The sequence below is a fragment of the Danio rerio genome, chromosome 9 (assembly GCF_049306965.1).
Source record: "Danio rerio strain Tuebingen ecotype United States chromosome 9, GRCz12tu, whole genome shotgun sequence".
Lineage (NCBI taxonomy): Eukaryota > Metazoa > Chordata > Actinopteri > Cypriniformes > Danionidae > Danio > Danio rerio.
Window position 1 is genome coordinate 38061425 of NC_133184.1, and position 20692 is coordinate 38082116.

Below are 20692 nucleotides of genomic sequence, written 5' to 3' on the forward strand. Positions count from 1 at the left end.
GCCTTGGTTAAACATCCCATCCAAAAGATGGCACTTGGCTGTGGCTTTATTATAATGGCAGTTTTTATTGGTTTCTTTTCCAATATTGTGCAGCCCTAATATCAATAAAAAAGTAAACTGTATTGTTTGCTCACAATCCCATTTATCTAGTTTCAGAAAAAAAGGAACATGGCTATTAGTGTGACTGAGTTGATGTTCCATTGCCATGTGTGTGTGCGTATGTTTTAATCCCCCAAAAGATTGTGCATACAACAAAGAAGTTTTTTATTTTTATTTTTATTTAGACCTTGCATTTTTCTCCATGTGGTGCATTTTTCAATCAAAACTGAGTGTTATGTGTCTGTCCTTCAACAGTATTTTTGTCATTAGTAACGGCAGTTTCATACTCGATTACAAAAAGCCCATTGGACACCAGTCAAGTTTCATAAAAGATGCCAAACAGCCAGCAGCCCGCTTCCATTTTCTGCTTGCTAAAAATAAGCAAAGGTCCACTACATGTGGCAACTATTAATGAAAAACCTAATAGCCAGTTGCGCACGGGGTCTTTTGTGGCCGGTTGATTGAATTTTGAGGGCTGAAGAGTGGGAAGAATTGCTAAAAGCTGCTGCAGGTCTCCACAAAGAACCTTTTTTCTTCCCTCATAGAATTTGGAACAGAAAGGTTAGGTATTTCTTCTAATTTCATCTCTTTTTCCCTCGTGTGGAGCACCTCTCTGATTCTACCCGCACCGAGTGCTATTGATCCCCGCCTCTGGCTCACAACTGTCAGTACGCGCTGGCACATCCTCGTGCTGATGGCAAGGAAGGGCTTTTAGAGGGAGTGAAATCAAAAAGCAATTTACATGTTTTTCCCTCACTCTCAAACTCTTTCTCTTTTTCTCTCTCCTCCCACAGAACTCCTGTCAGCCTGTCACGAGCTGCACTGCCGTTACGGATGCATCATGACCAGAAACGGCACTTTCTGCTTCTGTGCCGATGGCTTCGAGGTGGGAGAGGATGGGCGTAGCTGTAGAGGTAGGCCTTTTTCAGGGTCACAGCAGGCATTGCAGATGAATGATCCGCTTCGGGCGATGGGTTGTCCTTCCCTGGGGTGTCTTTCTTTTCACACCTCCGTCCTGCTTTATTTGATGCGTGGCATCGATTCCGTAGAGGTCGAAGTGACTTCTTGGTCGGGTTTGACCTAAATGAGACCCTCAGAGCTTTAGGCATATGATGGTGTCAAATTTTTCTGGTTGCCATTATTCTGATGCTTTGATCATGGTATTGACATCAAATGCAGGAACCCAGCAAGCATTTTTTTTTGTTTTTCAAAAATGTCTAATAGACATCCATTAGAAATCTGAACATAGTCATCTTGGCTAAAACAAGGCTACATTTGGGCTGGCAGGGAAAATCTGATAGACGTCTAAGAAAAGGCCAAAACTAGTCATCCAATAAACAGAAATGAATATAAAGTCTGTCTAATCGGTCTATTTGACGACTAGTCTAGTTTTGGGCTATTCTTAGATGTCTATTAGATTTTCATTGACAGCCCAAATTTAGCTTTGTTTTAGCCAAGCTGTCTATGTTTAGATGTCTATTAGGCCCTGTTTACTCTGTCAGGTCTTGATGCCCAATTCCGATTTGTTGCCTAAATCTGATTTGTTTGCCTGTCTGTTTACACATTCTTTTAATTGTGACCCATATCCGATGAATGTGTTTACATATGCTATACAATTTACGATGTATATAATTTACGCGTGCATAAAGTCGGGTTCTAGCATACACACCACACTAGTCACAATAGCAGAAATGCTTTTAGCTCTGTGAAATTAGCAAAAATTGTCCAACTTTATTAACTTTATTAAATTATTTTGAATGCCTTAATTCTAATCTGCCTGTTTACATGATAGTCACATTGTCACATATCGGATTTATGTCTGATTTATTTCCACATATGAAAGAGGCCTGAAACTGATCTCTGAATGTCCAAATGCATGCATTTTTTTGTTTACGCAGTCATAGAACAGATCTGATCTGTCACATATGATCAAAAAATCAGATTTGGGTAACATTTAACTGGCAGTGTAAATGGGGCCTTAGACGTTTATTAAACACAAAAGTATTTCGTGGGAATGGTTATTTTGACCCTATTAAACAATATTTAAGGGGGAAAAAATACCGTAGGGAAAGTCAATGAATAGATCACCTAATGATTGTCTTCCTAATTTTTTCTCCTTTTTTGTTGAACAAATTCAGCTTATTGTAGATTTATTTGGGGCTTGACTTTTATTTTAGTGTTAGAAATAGTGTAAAAGAGATAAAGAGATAAGAGATAAAATTGTGTCATCATTTACTAACTCTTGAATTGTTTCAAACCAGTTTTTTTTCTTTTCTTTTTTTTCTGTTGAAAACAAAAGAAGATATTTTGAAGATATCAGGAGTCAATGCTTACTAGTTTCCAGCATTCTTCAATATATCTTTCTTTGTGTTTAATGGAGAAAAAATGCTCAAAATGGATTGGAGCAAGTCAAGGGTAAATAAATGATGACAGACTTTCATTTGTTGATAAATTATAATTTAAAATATTTAAGTAATAAATAATTTATTTGAAAGAAATTTGAGTGAAATTTAAAAATAGCAATTGTCTTTTATGTATATAATTTCATTTATTTACTTATTTACTTAAGGGACATTCTACCAGAAACCTACATTTTCACTTATAAAAGATGTGTCAGGGCCTGACTTGTCATCGTCAAAAAATCATACAAAAACAAGCATAAAATCATACAGTTCAAAGATAGAACACATCCTTGATCACTGTCACCTTCTTCTCCGTCAAAAGATGTAACTTCCGAGTCATAGCCTTAAAGGTGTTTTGCACACATTTTATGATACATTTAATGCAAATATGACAGGACTGACAGAAACATTTATTTGTATTATGTATTATACAGTGCATCTGGAAAGTATTTATAGTGCTTCACTTTTTCCTCAAATTTTTAATGTTACAGCCTTGTTTTAAATAGATTAAATTCATTTATTTCCTCAAAATTCTATTTTTATTTTTTTAATTGTTGCAAATTTATATATATATATATATATATATATATATATATATATATATATATATATATATATATATATATATATATATATATATATATAAATATATATATAAACTCACATAAGTATCCACAACCACACCCTTGAGCTCTAAATTGAGCTCGGGTACATTCTGTTTCCACTGATCATTCTTGAGATGTTTCAGCAGTTCAATTGGAGTTTACCTGTTGTAAATTCAGTTGATTGGACATGATTTGAAAAGGCATACACCTGTCTATATAAGGTCCCAGGGTTGACAGTGCATGTCAAAGCACAAACCAAGCATGAAGACAAAGGAATTGTCTCTAGACCTCCGAGACAGGATTGTCTCGAGGCACAAGGCTGGGGAAGATTACAGAAAAAATTTCTGCTGGTCTGAAAGTTCCAATGAGCACAGTGGCCTCCATTATCCGTAAGTGGAAGATATTTGAAACCTCCAAGACTCTTTCTAGAGCTGGCCGACAGTCTACGCTGAGTGATCAGGGGAGAAGAGCCATAATCAGGGAGGTGATCAATAAGCCGATGGTCACTCTGTCTGAGCTCCAGCGTTCTTCTGTCGAGAGAGGAAAACCTTATAGAAGGACAACCATCTGTGCAAAAATCCACCAATCAGTCCTGTATGTTAGAGTGGCCAGACGGATGCCACTTCCCACCTGGAATTTGCCAAAAGGCATCCAAAGGATCTGGTCTAATGAGACTAAAATCAAACTCTCTTGAGTGAATGCCAGGCATTACGTTTGGAGAAAACCAAGCATCGCTCATCACCAGGCTAATACCATTCCTACAGTAAAGCATGGTGGTGGCAGCAACATGCTGTGGGGATGTTTTTCAGCAGCAGGAACTGGAAGACTAGTCAGGAAAGAGGGAAAGATGAATGCAGCATTGTACAGAGACATCCTGAATGAAAACCTGCTTCAGAGTGCTCTTGAACTCAGACTGGGGTGATGGCTCATCTTCCAGCAAGACAGTGACCCAAAGCACACCGCCAAAATATCAATGGAGTGGCTTCACAACAACTCTGTGAATGTCCTTGAGTGGCCCAGCCAGAGCCCAGACCTAAATCCTATTAAACATCTCTGGAGGAATCTGAAAATGGCTGTACACCGTCGCTTCCCATCCAACCTGATAGAGCTTGAGAGGTACTGCAGAGAGAAATGGTCAACATTTCCCAAAGACAGAAGTGCCAAGCTTGTGGCATCATATTCTAAAAGACTTAATAAATGTGCTACAATTAAAATTTTGTATTTTTACATTGTCATTATCGGGTATTGTGTGTAGAATTTTGAGGAAATAAATAAATTTAATCCATTTTGGAATAAGGCTGTAAAACATGGAAAAAGTGAGACCTATGAATACTTTCCAGATGAACTGTACATTTGTAGTATTTATTTGTAAAATGTATTTATAATTTCATGTTTTTAATAAATTGATGTGAATGAAAACAAATTAAACTTGCTATTTCAGATTTGAGTTATTTGTTTATTTTTGATTTTTTTGTCTAAATAACAGTTTTTAGCACATCAATACTATTAAAGCTGTAGGTCCATTTGGGCTAAGGAGAAGGACAATAACAGGGTTTGTACATGTATAAAGTGTTTTTAATAAAGAACAAAAATCAGCGAACCAAACGAATTAAATATTCCTTCACATAACAACTCACAGAAATCAACCATCAGTCCATTATAGAAATGTTTTTTGGGATGTAATACTTTTTATTTACTGCATTTATGTTGTTATTTCAATGTACGTTTCTGGTAGAATATCCAAATGTTACTATAAAAACTGCTAAAATGTAAAATAATCACCTACTCAATTTAATGACAATGACATTTTTAATTAAATTGTTCTTAATTTTAGTGGTTCATATAGTTTGTATAATTATTTTTAGCATATAAACTAAAAATCTATATATATATTTTTTTCTATTCCCATTTTCTAAAGCTTAAATTTTTTTTTACTCACCATTTGTTTGAAAAAGAGTATCTGACTCCTATGAAATACAATAAAATAAAATAAAATCATTGAAGAATGGTTCTTCTGGAAAATCAACCAAGACAAATCAGTAACTCACCACTGGACCATTAGCTTAAACAGGCAGATCTCTAGAGAGCGGTGCAAGACAGGACTTGCCCGGAGATATGAGGTGGCACAGGGAGAAGCCACCGAGAGGCCACATTAAGTGGATTTTATGTATTTGGGTCATGTTTGAGCACACCTAATTTGTCATAAATGACTCTTCCTCTGTGTACAGATCATGATGAATGCGCCATGTACGGGACGTGCAGCCAGACCTGCATGAACACCTACGGGTCATTTCGCTGCAGCTGTACAGATGGGTTCAGCCTGCAGCCCAACAGACGCTCCTGCATCGCCAAACATGGTAAGAGCAGAGCAAATTAATGACCGCCGATCTGCATAAGCCGCCTCAAATGTTGGCACGTCCTGATATTGTTCTTTCGCAAGAGTGCAGCGACTTGAAACAAAGTGGATTATGACTCTGTGTGAAATGAATGAAATTAACTTACAGCTGCACTGCTCTGCTTTAAGCCGCAATTTTCTGACCTTGAAAAAGCACGTTCTAATCCGTGCTTGAGAAATATGCCATGATGATTAGATGCTGTGTTATCTGAAATGAAAAGTACATCAAATACATCAATACATTAAAAACACATTTTCACAGTTTTGTAATAATTTTAAAATCCTGGTATACAGTTGAATTCAGAATTATTAGCCCCCTTTGATTTATTTCTATTTTTCGTTTTTAAATATTTCCTAAATAAAGTTTAACAGAGTAAGGAAACTTTCACAGTATGTCTGATAATATTTTTTCTTTTGGAGAAAGTCTTATTTGTTTTATTTCGGCCAGAATTAAAGTAGTTTTTAATAAAAATAAATAAAAATAAAACATTTTAGGGACAAAATTATTAGCCCCTTACAGCTATATATTTTTTCAATAGTCTACAGAACAAACCATCTTTATACTATAACTTGCCTAATAACCCCAACCTGACTAGTTAACCTAATTAACCTAGTTAAGCCTTTAAATGTCACTTTAAGCTGTATAGAAGTGTCTTGAAAAATATGTAGTTAAATATTATTTACTGTCATCATGGCAAAGATAAAATAAATCAGTCATTAGAGATGAGTTATTAAAACTATTATGATTAGAAGTGTGTTGAAAAAAGCTTCTGTCTAACTATTTTCATTATTATCTCATTTTTACTTCAAGTCTGTCATTTAATACATTTAATACATGAATTAGGCCAGACAGAATCTGTTTTTGCTATTTCTGCAGATAATTTTGTTAAAACTCATTGGATTTATGAAGAATGTTTTTAAGAGTATCATAACTTTTTTCAGGCGTTTGGTGCGTTTCTCACAACACTATTTACATTTGCAGAACAGCTAATGTATTTCTCAAAATAATTAGTGTAAACTGCAAAACCTAGATGATACCCTGCAAAAGCGTGTCACTTGCTCAAAATGGATAGCTCATTCCTCAAAAGCAAGTACTGATGTCAATGAAAGTCTCAGTCTAATCAAGATGAAAAGTCCTGACACCATTGTTTATGAACAAGATAGTCAGAAGTCTTTGTCATGTTTTCATTATGACAATTTTACTCTGTACATTTTTTTATGCAAAAGTCAGATTTTGGTGACACTTCCTGAAAATAGTCTAGACAGCACTATACACTATTTGCACAGCCATTTGAAAACTAAAGCAAAGTTAGACATCACTGCATTTAGTGAGGTATCTGAGTACAAGACACTGAATATGTTTGTTTCACATTTTCACTGCATATGCTCTTTACAATTCTAATTTATTCACAGCATTGTGCAAAAGAATGAATGCACCCTTATGTACAACAAACGTATTGGGTAGAGCTGTGCACACATGTAAACAATATTGCAGTACATATTGGAACTGAACCTACAGGTCTTTAAATCATTCATGAAATTGTTCAAATTAGAAGACATTTTGTAGAAAAAAAAAAAGATATTTTTGAAATAAAATTAGCTTGACAGATTTTGACAACTAGTTAGTAAGTAAAAGTAAATAATGAAATGAGAACTATTAGTTTTATATGGACGGACTATTCAGCATTCACAAGTTAATTTTGACTGACATGACATAAGCAAATGATAATGTTATTAAACAGCAGACAGTTGTATGAAAGCAGTTGATGAATGTCCAAAAGCATCTGCAGTTTGTTGGAAGGAATGAGAAACTGCTACTAAGATGTGCACAAATGACTAATTGTTTTGAGAAATGCATTAACAGTTTTGCAAATGTAAATAGTGTTGTGAGAAATGCACCAAATGAATGAGAAAAAACTGTAATACATGAAATAAAAAATATTAAATTTTTAACTTTTATTTATTGTTTACAATGCAAATCTAACTAGATCCATTTATTTGGTAAACAAAGCAAGTCTCTCATATAATATATCTACTAAAAGACAGAAAATTTACTTTACTAACTGTATTATTACTGAATGATATGAACATTTTATTAATATGATTATTATATAGTAATAATACACAATAATGTTAATAAATAATAAAACACAGTAATGTTAGGGAAATTAATTTAAAAACTATATTTGCACACATTTTCACAAGTAAATAAATAGACTTAAATAATAATTCTATAGGACTATAAATTTATCTTTATATTCATCAAAACATTTTGTGTGAAAACAAATATGGGGAAAATTCACTAAATATTAAATGTTTTTATAAAAAATAATAATAACAATAATAATAACACATCACTGTTTTTACTGTATTTCCCATCACATAAATACAGTCTTAGTGAACATGAGAGACTACTTTTAAAAGCATTTAAAATCCTAATCATTTAAAAGCTTTGATCAATAGTGCATCGCATATAATTAATTAACAAGTAAATGAAAAAGTCCATCAAAATGAAAAACTAGTACAAAACATGCTAAACAAACTACAGCTATGTGATTGATAGCACACTCTTTCCTTTTAAATTATTTCGCAGTATATTTATTCTTGTTTTTTTTAAGAATCTTATTAAACATTCACCTTTGTAATGGCCATGTCATCCTCTGCTGACCTCCGTCAGACGGCCCGGTAAAGTAGATGCCTTGAAATTTATATGCATGAGCTTCTACATCTAATGCAAACCCCATAGTTATCCCAGAGCAACAACCTCTTTCTGCTAAATTAATATTAATGTGGGTGAGCTCTGAGTTCAGTTAAGTTTATGGGTAATGATATTCAGTTTATTCCTCATAGGAAAGCAGTCACATTGATTAAACGCGGGACAGGTTCTGCATCCAGCAGCAAGGTGTGCAGCTGCCTCAAAGCTATTTCCCAACCAGTGTACAGTGGCGTAATCTCCATTTCATTTAAAATATGTGTGCACCGCACCAATATAAATACAAGGACGCATCGTTTTTTTTAGGTCACAAGGCTTTGGCGCAAGGCTTTCAATTTATTATCCTTTTTTCTTGGTTATGCAAAAATTAGAAAAAAAAAAACATTAAGGAAACCTTGCATTATGTCATTTTGCAAACAGTATAGATACTGTTACACTGAGAATGTTCTATGAATAACTAGATTTTAAAAATTAAGTTTAAAAAAATCAAAGCATCAATGCATTCTTGGAGCATAAGAGATATAATGTTTTGTGGCTTCCTTATAATCTATAGGATAGTTCATGCAAGCTAGTCTCGTTTTATCTTTCTTGTGTATTATTCATCTAATCCAAAATGTTTATTTGGTGTTTAACTGTACTGTAGGTTTTGAGATAAAATGTTTTGCGTAGTGGTATGGAGATGCAATCTGGTCAAGACTTCATGAAACTACTTTAGCTGTGCATTTATCCAGCCTGATCTCTTGAGAAATCTAAACTATTTTGTGTTGCTGAAAAAATGGCAGGGCGAAGCAGTGGCGCATTAGGTTGTGCTGCCGCCTCACAGCAAAAAGGTTGCTGGGTCGCTGGTTCCAGAATCAGCTCAGTTGGCGTATCTGTGTGGAGTTTGCATTTTCTCCCTGCGTTCACTTGGGTTTCCTCTGGGTGCTCCGGTTTACCCCACAGTCCAAAGACATGCGGTACAGGTGAATTGGGTAGGCTAAGTTGTCCGTAGTGTATGAGTGTGTGTTTGAATGTGTGTGTGGATAGTTCCCAGAGATGGGTTGCGGCTGGAAGGGCATCCGCTGCGTAAAAACTTGCTGGATAAGTTGGTGGTTCATTCCGCTGTGGCGACCCCGATTAATAAAGGGACTAAGCCGACAAGAAAATGAATGAATGAATGAAAAAATGGCTAATTGCTGTAGTGTGAATTAATTTAATTTACATGAAAACACATTGCATGCCAAACCCAACCATTATAGAGGATAAGAAATGTAAATACAAATATAAGAATGAGATTTTACAAATTAGCCTCTAAATAGCCAGCTGGTTTATCTGAAAATAATTATTTAATCCGCCAATCATTCAGCAGTCAGTCTCACATTAGAAAGAGGCTAAATGAATATACAAATTAATTATTAATTCATTGATAATTATACAAAACATGTTTGAACCATTTGTACATAGACATAAATACAAGGACATATATTTTTAAACTTTTTAACCAGCACCCCATTTTAAAACATTTTCCAGAAAATGTCTGTAGCTTTTAAACCCTGAGGTCTATGTTCACAAGTCTGGTTTTGTTTGAAATTTGACATCGGCTAGTTTGGTACTCAAGGGTAAAAATAACTCAAAGTGATAAAGGTTATGTTAAAATATAGGTGAAAGTGAGTTGTGATTACTTTAAATGAAATTCATTAAAGGGAAAAATAATGTATCAGAATAGTGTCATGGAAACACCTAAAAGGTAAAGCTGAATGTCTGACCATGTTTTGATTCAAATTTGAGGATGGTACGCCCAAAAATATAACTTCTGTAAGCTTTTATTTCAAGTGTGCATAAGGCATTTTTGAGGCTTCCATAGATAATACACTTTAATACCTAATTCATGCCTAATACTCACTATGTGCAATGGTTTGTTTACAACATCAAAATTACACTATGGGTCTTGAAAGCTGCAAAATGTCCATTTACAAAATGTTAATATGACAGCAAATTCAACTGTTTGCGACACTTTAATGCTTAAAATGGATGAAAATCAAATGTTAATCACTGATGTTTGTACACAAAAGAAACTGAGAAGGCCAGTTAGCACCAAGGACGTGAATATAGTGGAGGTAACTATTTTAGCATTCACATCAATGATAATGTTCTGTTTATTATACACTATCAAACAAAAAGGTACACTGGGGCAGCACCTTTTCAAAATGTGCACATTTGAACCCTTTTTACTCACCTATAGCCTGTCTCTGGCTCATTTTATATAATTTAAGAACACCTTAATAATTAAATAATACAAACTAGTAGCTTTAGAAAAGGTACTGTTTCAGTGAAAGCATTACTACTTTTTTTATTATTTTTATTTTAGTATTTTTATGAACATTAGCCAACATTCTGACTATGTTTCCCATTACTATTTACTGTTTTGCTAAGCACAGCAGTCAATCCAATTTTAGCAACCTGAAATGTTCCTGGGAAGGCAGAAAATAATGATGCTTTATTTATGATCCACTCTTCCACAATTGTCTTACCAATATACTGTACACGTGTTCACCAATTCTGCTCTAATCTGTATTTTTAAAAATGTTTTAACGCCTTTAGCTAGAGAGATTCAAATATATGCAGCACATTTTCTCCCTGTTTCATAATAATTCTCACCTCTTTTGAAAAACGAACCATTGAACACTGGGATTGAATCGTGCTTTTTATTAAAACGACTGCAATTACCTGAGCCTAAACAAATGACCAATCTACAAAAGGGATTACAATCCATTTGGATTTGTAGTCAGTGTTTTCCCTACAAAGCCCCCTTATTACAAAGCAGGCGATTTAATGATAAACTTGATTGGATTTGTGGCTGGTGGGGAGAAACTCTCACAGGCAGGTGCCATTAGGCTAGTAATCACCGGCATGGCTGATAAAGACAGAGAATAGCTGTCCTTCAGGCCCCGCTCTTCATAAAACTCAGCCTCCACTTAATCCTCAATGTCTGGCTTATCTTCCACCAATAGCTCCATTATTTCTGTCCCTTGGCACTGCAACACTGATATAAGGACTGTAGCAGAATCTCCCAAGCAAACCGCCTCAATTTTTTCTGGTCCCTATAGGAAAGAGAGGCAGAGCTGTGTGGTTTAGTCTGAATCCATTCATGATCCATTTTCAATATCTTTGAGAGACAAACCTTTTCTGAAATAAATGGATTGTTGAGAACTGATAAAGACTTTGATAATCTCACTTTTCTTCAGCTTATTTATCAGGGATTCCTACAGCGGAAATCATTCACCTTTCATTTTAATTTCATTGATTTGTTTGTGTGTTGCTTCATTCCTTTGTTCATTAGTTTGTTCAATCATTTGTTCTTGTTTCTTTATTCCTAAGTTAGTTAGTCCATTAGTCTGTTAGTCAGTCAGGCAGTCAGTTACTTAGTTAGTTACTTAATTAGTTTATTCGCTTGTTTGTTCATTTGCTTGTTCGTTCGTTTGTTCGCTCCTTCGCTCAAATGCTCCTTCGCTCAATCAATCATTCGTTTTGCTCGTTTCTTCATTCGTTCGTTCATTCATCCGCTTGTTCATTTGCTCGTTCTCTTATTCGTTCGCTTGTTTTTTATTCGTTTGCTCACTAATTTTCTCGTTTGTTTGTTTGCTTGTTTTCTCGCTCATTCATTTGCTATCTTTTGTTTGTTCACTCTCTCGCTCGTTTATTCGCTTGCTTGTTGTTGGCTTGCTCATTTGTTTGTTCGTTTGCTTGTTCGTTTGTTCACTAGTTCATGCATTTGTACATTTGTTTGTTCGCTCGTTCTTTTGTTGGTTCTTTTGCTTGTCCGTTCATTTGTTTGCTCACTTGCTTGCTCATTCGTTTACTTGCCTGCTCATTTTTTCGTTCGCTTGTTTTTTTGTTTATTTGTTTCAGTCATTAATTGGTTTGTTAAGAAAATGAAAATGTCCTGAATACCAAAAGTTTAACTATATCTATTAAAAGTCAGTTAATTAATTTCGGAAGTTAAATAATTGCTATTATCCTGTTTAAATATGACTAAGAAATAAACATAAACATAATAAAGTAAACATAAACAAGAAAATTTTTATTTTGAGCAATTTACATTTTAAGCAAAAAAGTAATAAATAAAAATTCCAAACACACAAATTGTAAATCCAGAGAAATTAATAATTTTTAAATATAGATTTAAATAAGTATTGAGTGACAATTTAAATGTAGCTGTTTTCATTTGAAATTATTTTAGATTTATAGTTTTATTAACAGTTAAAAGTTTGTATTCTAATATTTCTTTTTCATTTTGGTATATTTTACTCTGATTTAAAAAGTTAGTTTAGAAAAAAATGTTCTGTGTTCTTGTCATTTGTACGTAAACATGGGCGACATTGAAATCTATAATCTTTAGTTATCAATGGGAAAGCTAGGTTGCTGCCAGAAGTGGTGTTAGTAAGGCCAGCAGTAGGCGCTCAATCTGCGGTCTGTGTGGGTCCTAACGCTCCAGTAGACTGAAAGGGACACTATACTGCTCAGTGAGCGCCGTCGTTCGGATAAGACGTTAAGCCGAGGTACCAACTCTCTGTGGTTGTTAAAAATCGCAGAATGCCCAACGAAAAAGAAAAGAGGTTTAACCTGGCATCCTGGCCAAATTTGCCTACTGGCCTCTGTCCTTTATGGCCTCCTAACCATCCCCATATCATAATTGGCTTCATCACTCTGTCTCCTCTCCACCAATCATCTGGTTTGTGGTGTGCGGTCTGGTGCAAAATGGCTGCTGTCTTGTCATCCTGGTGGATGTTGCACACTGGTGGTGGATGAGGAGATTCCCCTCAATGTGTAAAGTGCTTTGAGTGTCTTTAAGAAAAAAAAAAAATATGTAAATGTAAGAAATTATTAATAATATTGACTAATGTCATTAATGGGCACTAATGTCATCGATGGCAAGCACTGTATGGTGTGTATATATAATTTATATATTTAAATTATTATATTTAACATATATTTTAATATAAACATATTTTAATTTGTATATTGTTTTGTTATTTTAGGTTTGTTATCCTAGTTAAATGAAAAAGAAAACATTTTTGTTAGCTATGTTTTTTAATGATCTAAATATTATTATACAATGCGAGTATAATACACACCTTCACCTTTGAAATACATTGCGAAACGGAACAAGAACAAAAATATCCTACTGACTGCTGTGATTTGAAAATGGGTTTCTGTCCTGAGAGACGTGTTTCTCAATTACCCGTGGCCTCTGCAGAAGCCCGTATTATCCTGTTCTCCTGAAAGCCCGGAATGCCCAGGAAAATGCCTGGCCTCAAGCTGTCTTCTCACTATTTTCCTATCCATCTTTTCCAGAGCCCGGCGAAAGTCCTGCCGCGCTGCTGATTGGAGGCTCGGATAATATTATAATCACAGCCCTAAATGGATCCCGCCTGCAAACCCTCAAACAACTGGACTCGAATGGGACTCATGGCTTGGATTTCAACCATAAAGAGGAATCAGTATGCTGGGTCACATCTTCAGAGTCCTCCGGACAACTGCGCTGCGCCAGAATGAAGAAAGCAAGTGGCTTCACTAAAGAGCAGGAAGTCAAAACCGTCCAGAATCTTCACGGTACGATTGCTGTTAAAAACTTCTTCTTACACTGAGATCATGCTGAAATATAACTATTGATGCATTTGTTTTATTTATGAGTAATGCGAGATGATCAAATGTATAGTTGTATGGGATTTAGAGTTTGATAAGACATTTAAATTCCAATTCATTTGAAATAGGAGTTCTGATTTAATGTGTTTGAATTAAATTAGACAAAATAAAAGACATTTATTATATTTCAAAATTAAATAATATTAATATACACATTATACTGGGCATTTACAGAAAATATAGATTATATAAACCCTTTTTAAATGCTTCCTTGAAATTTGAAGATCTGCAATTCATAATATATTTATAATATATTTATTTATTTTTTTTTGTAATGCTGGTAGAAGATCTAATTTCCCACAGTTATCCACCAAAATGTACACTAATATTATACAAATAATTATAATATAAAGTTTTAGGAACATTTCAGTGCACTTATTTGCAAAAAAAAAATGTCAATGCATCAATATTAAGCATTCAGAGTTTGAAATATTGGATGAAGAACAAAGGAAAAAACTGGATTTTACAGGTATGGGTATGGTTTTATGATCTATGATATTAGTTTTATTACATAAAATAATTAAATTATTATTATTATTATTATTATTGTTATTATTATTGTTATTATTTTCGAAAATGACAATTTGTCAGAATAACAGAATTAAATTTTATTTTTGCTATTCCACCAAATTTTGATTTATTAACTTGTCATTTCTAAAGTTAAAAACATTTGCTTTGTCTGTCTGTATGCCAAGAAATGTTTTGGTCTCACTTTATATTGTGTTGCTTGAACCTGTGAACTTGCATGGTAACTAGTCTAGATGAGTAAGTAGTATGTAGCACTGTTATTAAAAACATTGCACAAAAGATTGGGAATTATTTTTTTTACACTTTACTTACATACAGTATTAACACATTGGGTGGACAGTTCCTGAGGAGTTACCATATAGAATAGAATATATTTTTACAAGTTAAACAATGATTTGTGACCATTATACAGTATACATTGAGTGGACAACTGTTATCATATTAGATAAAACCTTCTAATGCATCGTTAGTTTTGCCATTCTTATTCTAATACAATCTTCAGAAGTACATGGTATGCAAACAGCTGTGGAAGTGGGAAAACACCTGTAAGTACATGTTGTTACACAATGCACTTACAGTACATAATTCATGTTACAGATGCGTATTTTCTTTGTGTTGTCCTGTTACACATTTGAACTTACAAATACTATTCAGTGGATTGTTTTGTGTTTGTAGTTACACCAGTTTTACACAAGTAAATACTATGTACCAATGTGTAGTCACAGGTATAACCAACACCTCATATATAGTGGGACCAAAGTTTTAAATGACAAAAAAAAATAATTAAATAAATTTGTATGAAATGCCATCAGTATACATCGGTTGAAGTGGTTTACTCAGTAAAACCTAAATTATGTTTACTTTAGATATTATAAATTAGAAATCCAGAAAATCTGAGATTTCTCAAGTGGTCTTGAGAATAGGTGCTAAAAAAGATGTTAAAAACTAAGTCCATTGTGATTTTCTCATGAGGCCTCATTTTCTCATTCTGAACAAAACTTTTAGTGTAATACTGAGTTCTGCTTGACTGAATAATGCTTATCTATGCAAGCTGAATGGATGCTAACAGAGCTTATCATTTATTTATCGCTACATGAATCGGTTTATGCACTTTTGTGTAGCTCTTCCTTCCGTATATTCCATTAAGCATTCATTAAAAGGTCTCAGATTGAAAATGATGTATTACACATTTAATAATTAGTCCATTAGTTTTCAGTCTTGAATTAAAGAATAAGAACATGTTCTCATTTGGGAGTATTGATCCAAATAATAGCCTCTAAACCAAGAATATCTTTATGATATAAAGCACAGCGTTTCAGTTGCAGCATATTTAAAGTCTGGGGCAGTGCATTAGGGACTAATGGACCCCAAGTTTATAATGTTGGGAAAATAAATAACTTACTAATATGACTTATAATGCCTTACTTTATGGGGCACTTTTCGTTTTGATAAGTGGTATACATTTTTCATGTCAGTTAAAAAAAAAAAAAAAAAAATTTTAACTGTACAGTTTATTTCTTTTGGCTTATGTTTTATAGCCAAAACTTTTTTTTAAACAACTTTTGAAATCTAAAATTTAAATTAATAGTTCTGGGAGAGAAATGATATATCGGGATGCATCTATATACTGTATATTAATAATGTATTAATCTGTTTTAATACATTTAACACATGGATCAAAGATGATATGACCCATTTTGGTGTTCATGTTAAATTAAATATGCAGAAAACATAATACGAATAATTTAATAGATGATTCATTGATGTTTCAGAAAATAAAATGTCATAAAATGGGTGAAAAAAAATGTTTCTGGGTAGCACAATCGCTTCACAGCAAGAAGATCACTGGTTCGAGCCCCGGCTTGGTCAGTTGGCGGTTCTGTTTGGAGTTTGCATGTTCTCCCCATGTTCGCATGGGTTTCCACATGGTGCTCCGGTTTCCTCCACAAGTTCAAAGACATGTGGTATAGATGAATTGGGTTAGCTAAATTGTCCGTACTGTATGTGTGTAAATGGATGTGTATGGATGTTTCCCAGTAATAGGTTGCAGCTGGAAGGGCATCCACTGCGTAAAACATATGCTGGATAAGTTGGCAGTTCATTCCGCTGTGACGACTCCAGGTTAATAAAGGGACTAAGCCGAAAAGAAAATGAAAGAATCATTGAATGAATGAATAAACAATGTTCATTCCAAGGCTTTTCAAAATACCAACTCTCAAAGAAACTTGTAAAGTGGTTCTGAATTTTGCTTGCAACGTGCATGCACAGATTTAAATGTAAACCCAAAATGGACATATTTTAGTCAATTTCACATTTGACTTCAATAATGACAGCCCTAGTCATTTAGTTTAGCAGTGTAAATATCTTTTTTGCTCTCATGTTTTACATTTTTATATGAAATTGGGAATTTTGTGAAATCAGCAAACTTAAATGAATCATGAACTATGTTAGATTTGTTTGTACTTAATTTTCTGGGTATAATGGATATTTGTTGCATTAAAACATCATTTATTACTAATTTGACTATTTTCTGTGCTATTTTTGACCCCTCATCAGATTGTTCTGTTTGTAGTCTCATAAGGAAACACCCATTGCTTTGATTGGCTAACAGTTTTGAATATTAGTCCCTGGCGTCTGGCTGAGATCAATACCTTTTATTTAATTTGGCTAGCTAAAGCGATTTACTCCTAGGAAGGGGTAGAAATCAGGGGCCATGTGATTTACTTCCAGAAAGAAAGTTGAAATAGATTTTTGAAGTTGAAATTGAAGTTAAAGTTGAAATTGAATTTTGGTTTTAGGTGAAAAATTTAATCTGATGGAGGCATCCAATAGATTAATAGGAACTGAAAAAGTCCACAGAGTATGGGGGGGGTGATCACCAGAATGGGGAAGTACCAGAGTAAAGTGAGAAAATATGATACATCAGTGTTTTTATACTGTTTTCATATGTTTTTGTTATTTGTTTTTATTTTGTAAGGCTTGAAGCTTATGCTGCTATTCTGAACCAATAATCGGAAACAGGAAGCAGTTGAAGGATGGCGTGTTTAAATCCATTATTTATCTGACTCCATTGTAATTAATCTGACTCCATTAAAGTTGTTATCATCATTGATGAAGAGAAAGAATCTCTACGTCTTAAAGCAGGCAAAGTTGTTTATTAAGTTACAGGTTTAAATATACCGACATTAGAATGAAACAAACTAACATACTGTATAAAGAAATTAGCTGTAACATATGCACTGCAGAGCAACAAAGACAGTGAAACTGCCTTTGTTAGCATATGAGGCTACGCACTGGTGTGCGGGAGATGCAGAGTAAAAGTCATTCTCCCAGATCAACAGTTACCTTTCCCTATTATACCCTGAGCAAAGCATTGTCAAACATGAGTGAAAACCAACCCCCAAAACCAGCTGAACATGAGAACAAAGTTGAAGAGATGAAGTGGGGGAGAAGAACATTAACATACTCTCCTCAGGCCATGACCCAACAATAGTAAATATATTGTAGATTGAAATACAATTAATCAATGTTTCTGTTGATTTCATCACTACAACACTGAAGTCATAAACTGTCAAATGACACCAAACATGACAAAGATATCAGAAGGAAGAACACAAGCAGATTAATTGTGTATGGTAAAGAGCACATGGTTACTGTAAGCAAATGGCAGAGATGTGTATCGGAGCTGTGAGGAACTCTGCCTCACCAGGAGGACCCATCCCATGCTTGGAATGTCTCAGTAGTCGTTCATTAGTATAGAAGGAAAAATATATAATATTTTCTCAGCTTACAATTTTATTTGTACTTGTCTTTTTTATTCCTCTTTATGTAATGCACTTTGAATTGCCACTGTGTATGAATGTGCTATTTAAAAAAAACTTGACTTACCTTACCTTACCTTACCTTACCTTACCTTACCTTGCCTTGCCTTGCCTTGCCTTGCCTTGCCTTGCCTATTAACAAGGCTGAAACAGCGAAAGTAGATGCTTACCTTCTGTGAAGGTGGTGCTTATCCCCACATCATTACATCAAAGAGTAGAACATTCCATTTCCTGTCGTTTGGGCTGACTGCCTTCAATACAAGCTGTTTGTAGAGTAATGAGAATGTTTTGTACTCTGAAACGTACAGGATGGTTTTATAGTACTTAGATCTCTTTTATGTCAAAAGATTTAGAGAGTTTTGGTTTCACAGTTCATGACCCCTTTAAAGAGTAGTTTATGTTCATCATCAGCTAACAGGAGAATCCATAATTAAAGTGTAAGAAATATAAAGTATATGCATGTAAATGGAAGTACATGAAAAGGGTTAATTTTAGTAATCTAAATAAAAAATACTTCTGTAATTTATTGTATATGCTATAGTGTTTAAACAACTGTATCAAAGTGTGTCATATTGTCTATATTAGTATTTTAAAACATTGTTAATGAATGCTGTAGTGATTTCTAGTGAAGTTATAAACTTTAATAAATACTGTTGTATACTTACTATTTTTACTACAGTAAACTGTTGTATTGTAGTATAATATATCCTATAGTTGTAAAAAAACTACAGTATTGAGTCAATTGCTCATAGTACTATAGTTGTTGTGTTACCATAGCAACTATATAATTAGCATAGCTGTTTATGTACTAAAGTATGATTTCAAAATGGTAGTAGTTACTATAGTTTTTTATGTGGGAAGACAGAATTATTACCACTTCATAGCAAGGACTATCAATTAAAAACCATAAACGCACCATTAACATTATCAATTTAACTGTATAATCAATTTGTTTTGTGTAAACTGACACATAATCTTTATTGTTTGGCTTGTTTTCCAGACGTGGATCAATTAACTTTTGACTGGCTCACCGGGAACTTTTACTTCGTGGATCAAGCAAGCGACAGGATATTTGTTTGCAACCAACTGGGAGACACCTGCGTTACAGTGGTAGACCTCGACCTGCTGAACCCCAAAGCAATCGCTCTGGATCCACTAATGGGGTGAGTTGAAAAACGCATGCAGCCAGATTTCCCTCTTTGACAAGGCCTTTGATGATCTAAATCCTGTCACGCACGCCACAATATTTTAGGAAAACACTCCTCTGAACACATCTCAGCTTTACTCTTCCCAGAGCAAAATATTTACTCGTCTTTTCCGACAGTGTCTGCCGGCAGGATTGTGCTACGACTCCCACAGTCAGGAGCGTCATTAGTATTCCGTGATTTACCCAGCATCCCACAATCTCGAACGCCCTTGCTGAAATCTGCTTTACATGAGTTTTGTTTAGCTTTGACACCACAAAGTCGCGGTGGAAACAAGGGGGTGGCGGATCCCTCACGTCAGCCTCCCGATTGCGGAAATGATTCGGGAGAAATAAGGAACACAAAGAGTCCTCAAAGGAGAAAAGGGCAGCGTGATTATTCTAGTTGTTAGCTGCTAAAAGGAGCGCTGTGGTAATATTCCCTGCGAGCTTAGAATAGGAATTCAGGAGTGAGTTTGTCCCATTTATTCATAAGAGTGCAAGGACAGGCAGAGCACTCTGTTCCTGTGCTTTTTAATGAGACGCCTTGCGCCCAGTGAACCTAAATTGTAGCAGCGGTGTTCAGGAAGACTAAAGACTGCAAAGAGAGCCCAGGCCATCAATTTCGCTTCCGCTCTTCCCTGTGTGGTTGTCATCCTTTTTTTTTTTTTTAGTTGTTGTTGTTTTCGTGCTGAGACTCTGACAAAAAACGGAATCCTGACTAGCCTGAATGAAGGTGTTTTTAAAAGAAATGACAGCCGTTTATCTCTCTCCGAGTCTAAATGCTGCGTTCTTTCTCCTGTGATCATCAACACCCTCTGAGATCTTTTTAAAACTTTTGAGAGAGTTTGAATGGAATACACAGGGGGAGAAATCCTTTTGAGTTGCACGACGGTGCTGTAGTGCTAAACTATGTTTTATCGCAGTATAAGTCAGACACATCCATTAGTCCGAGCAAATTGTGGTACTCAGTTTGGTAGATGCCTTTTGTTTAAAAAAAAGGCGAATGAATAATGTGTAGGAATGAAATATATTATGTCTATGGGGATAACAGTCTGTTTTATAGCTAAAAGAGACAGTCAGGTTTTCTTTAAAACAATTGCCTTAAATGTGTGGAGTATTATATAATCATATTATCTTATATTTATATCTATACCTTTAATAATCAAGTTTTCTAATCAATAATTGTAAAGAAACAGTATTTCAGAATATACAATGATATATTTATTATAAAGAGATGCAATATTTAAATAATATTTAA

At 34.5% G+C, this 20692-nt stretch overlaps 1 protein-coding gene across 4 annotated transcripts in view; it reads left to right on the top strand.

The window, feature by feature from the left end:
- Positions 1-20692, top strand: part of lrp1bb (low density lipoprotein receptor-related protein 1Bb) — a 667407-nt gene that overhangs the window by 324353 nt on the left and 322362 nt on the right. For all 4 annotated transcript variants that reach the window (XM_073912904.1, XM_073912906.1, XM_073912905.1 and 1 more), the window contains 4 exons: positions 894-1013; positions 5335-5463; positions 13549-13806; positions 19249-19411. In XM_073912904.1, coding sequence (XP_073769005.1) covers positions 894-1013; positions 5335-5463; positions 13549-13806; positions 19249-19411 — 670 coding nt within the window. The remainder of the gene's footprint in view (positions 1-893; positions 1014-5334; positions 5464-13548; positions 13807-19248; positions 19412-20692) is intronic.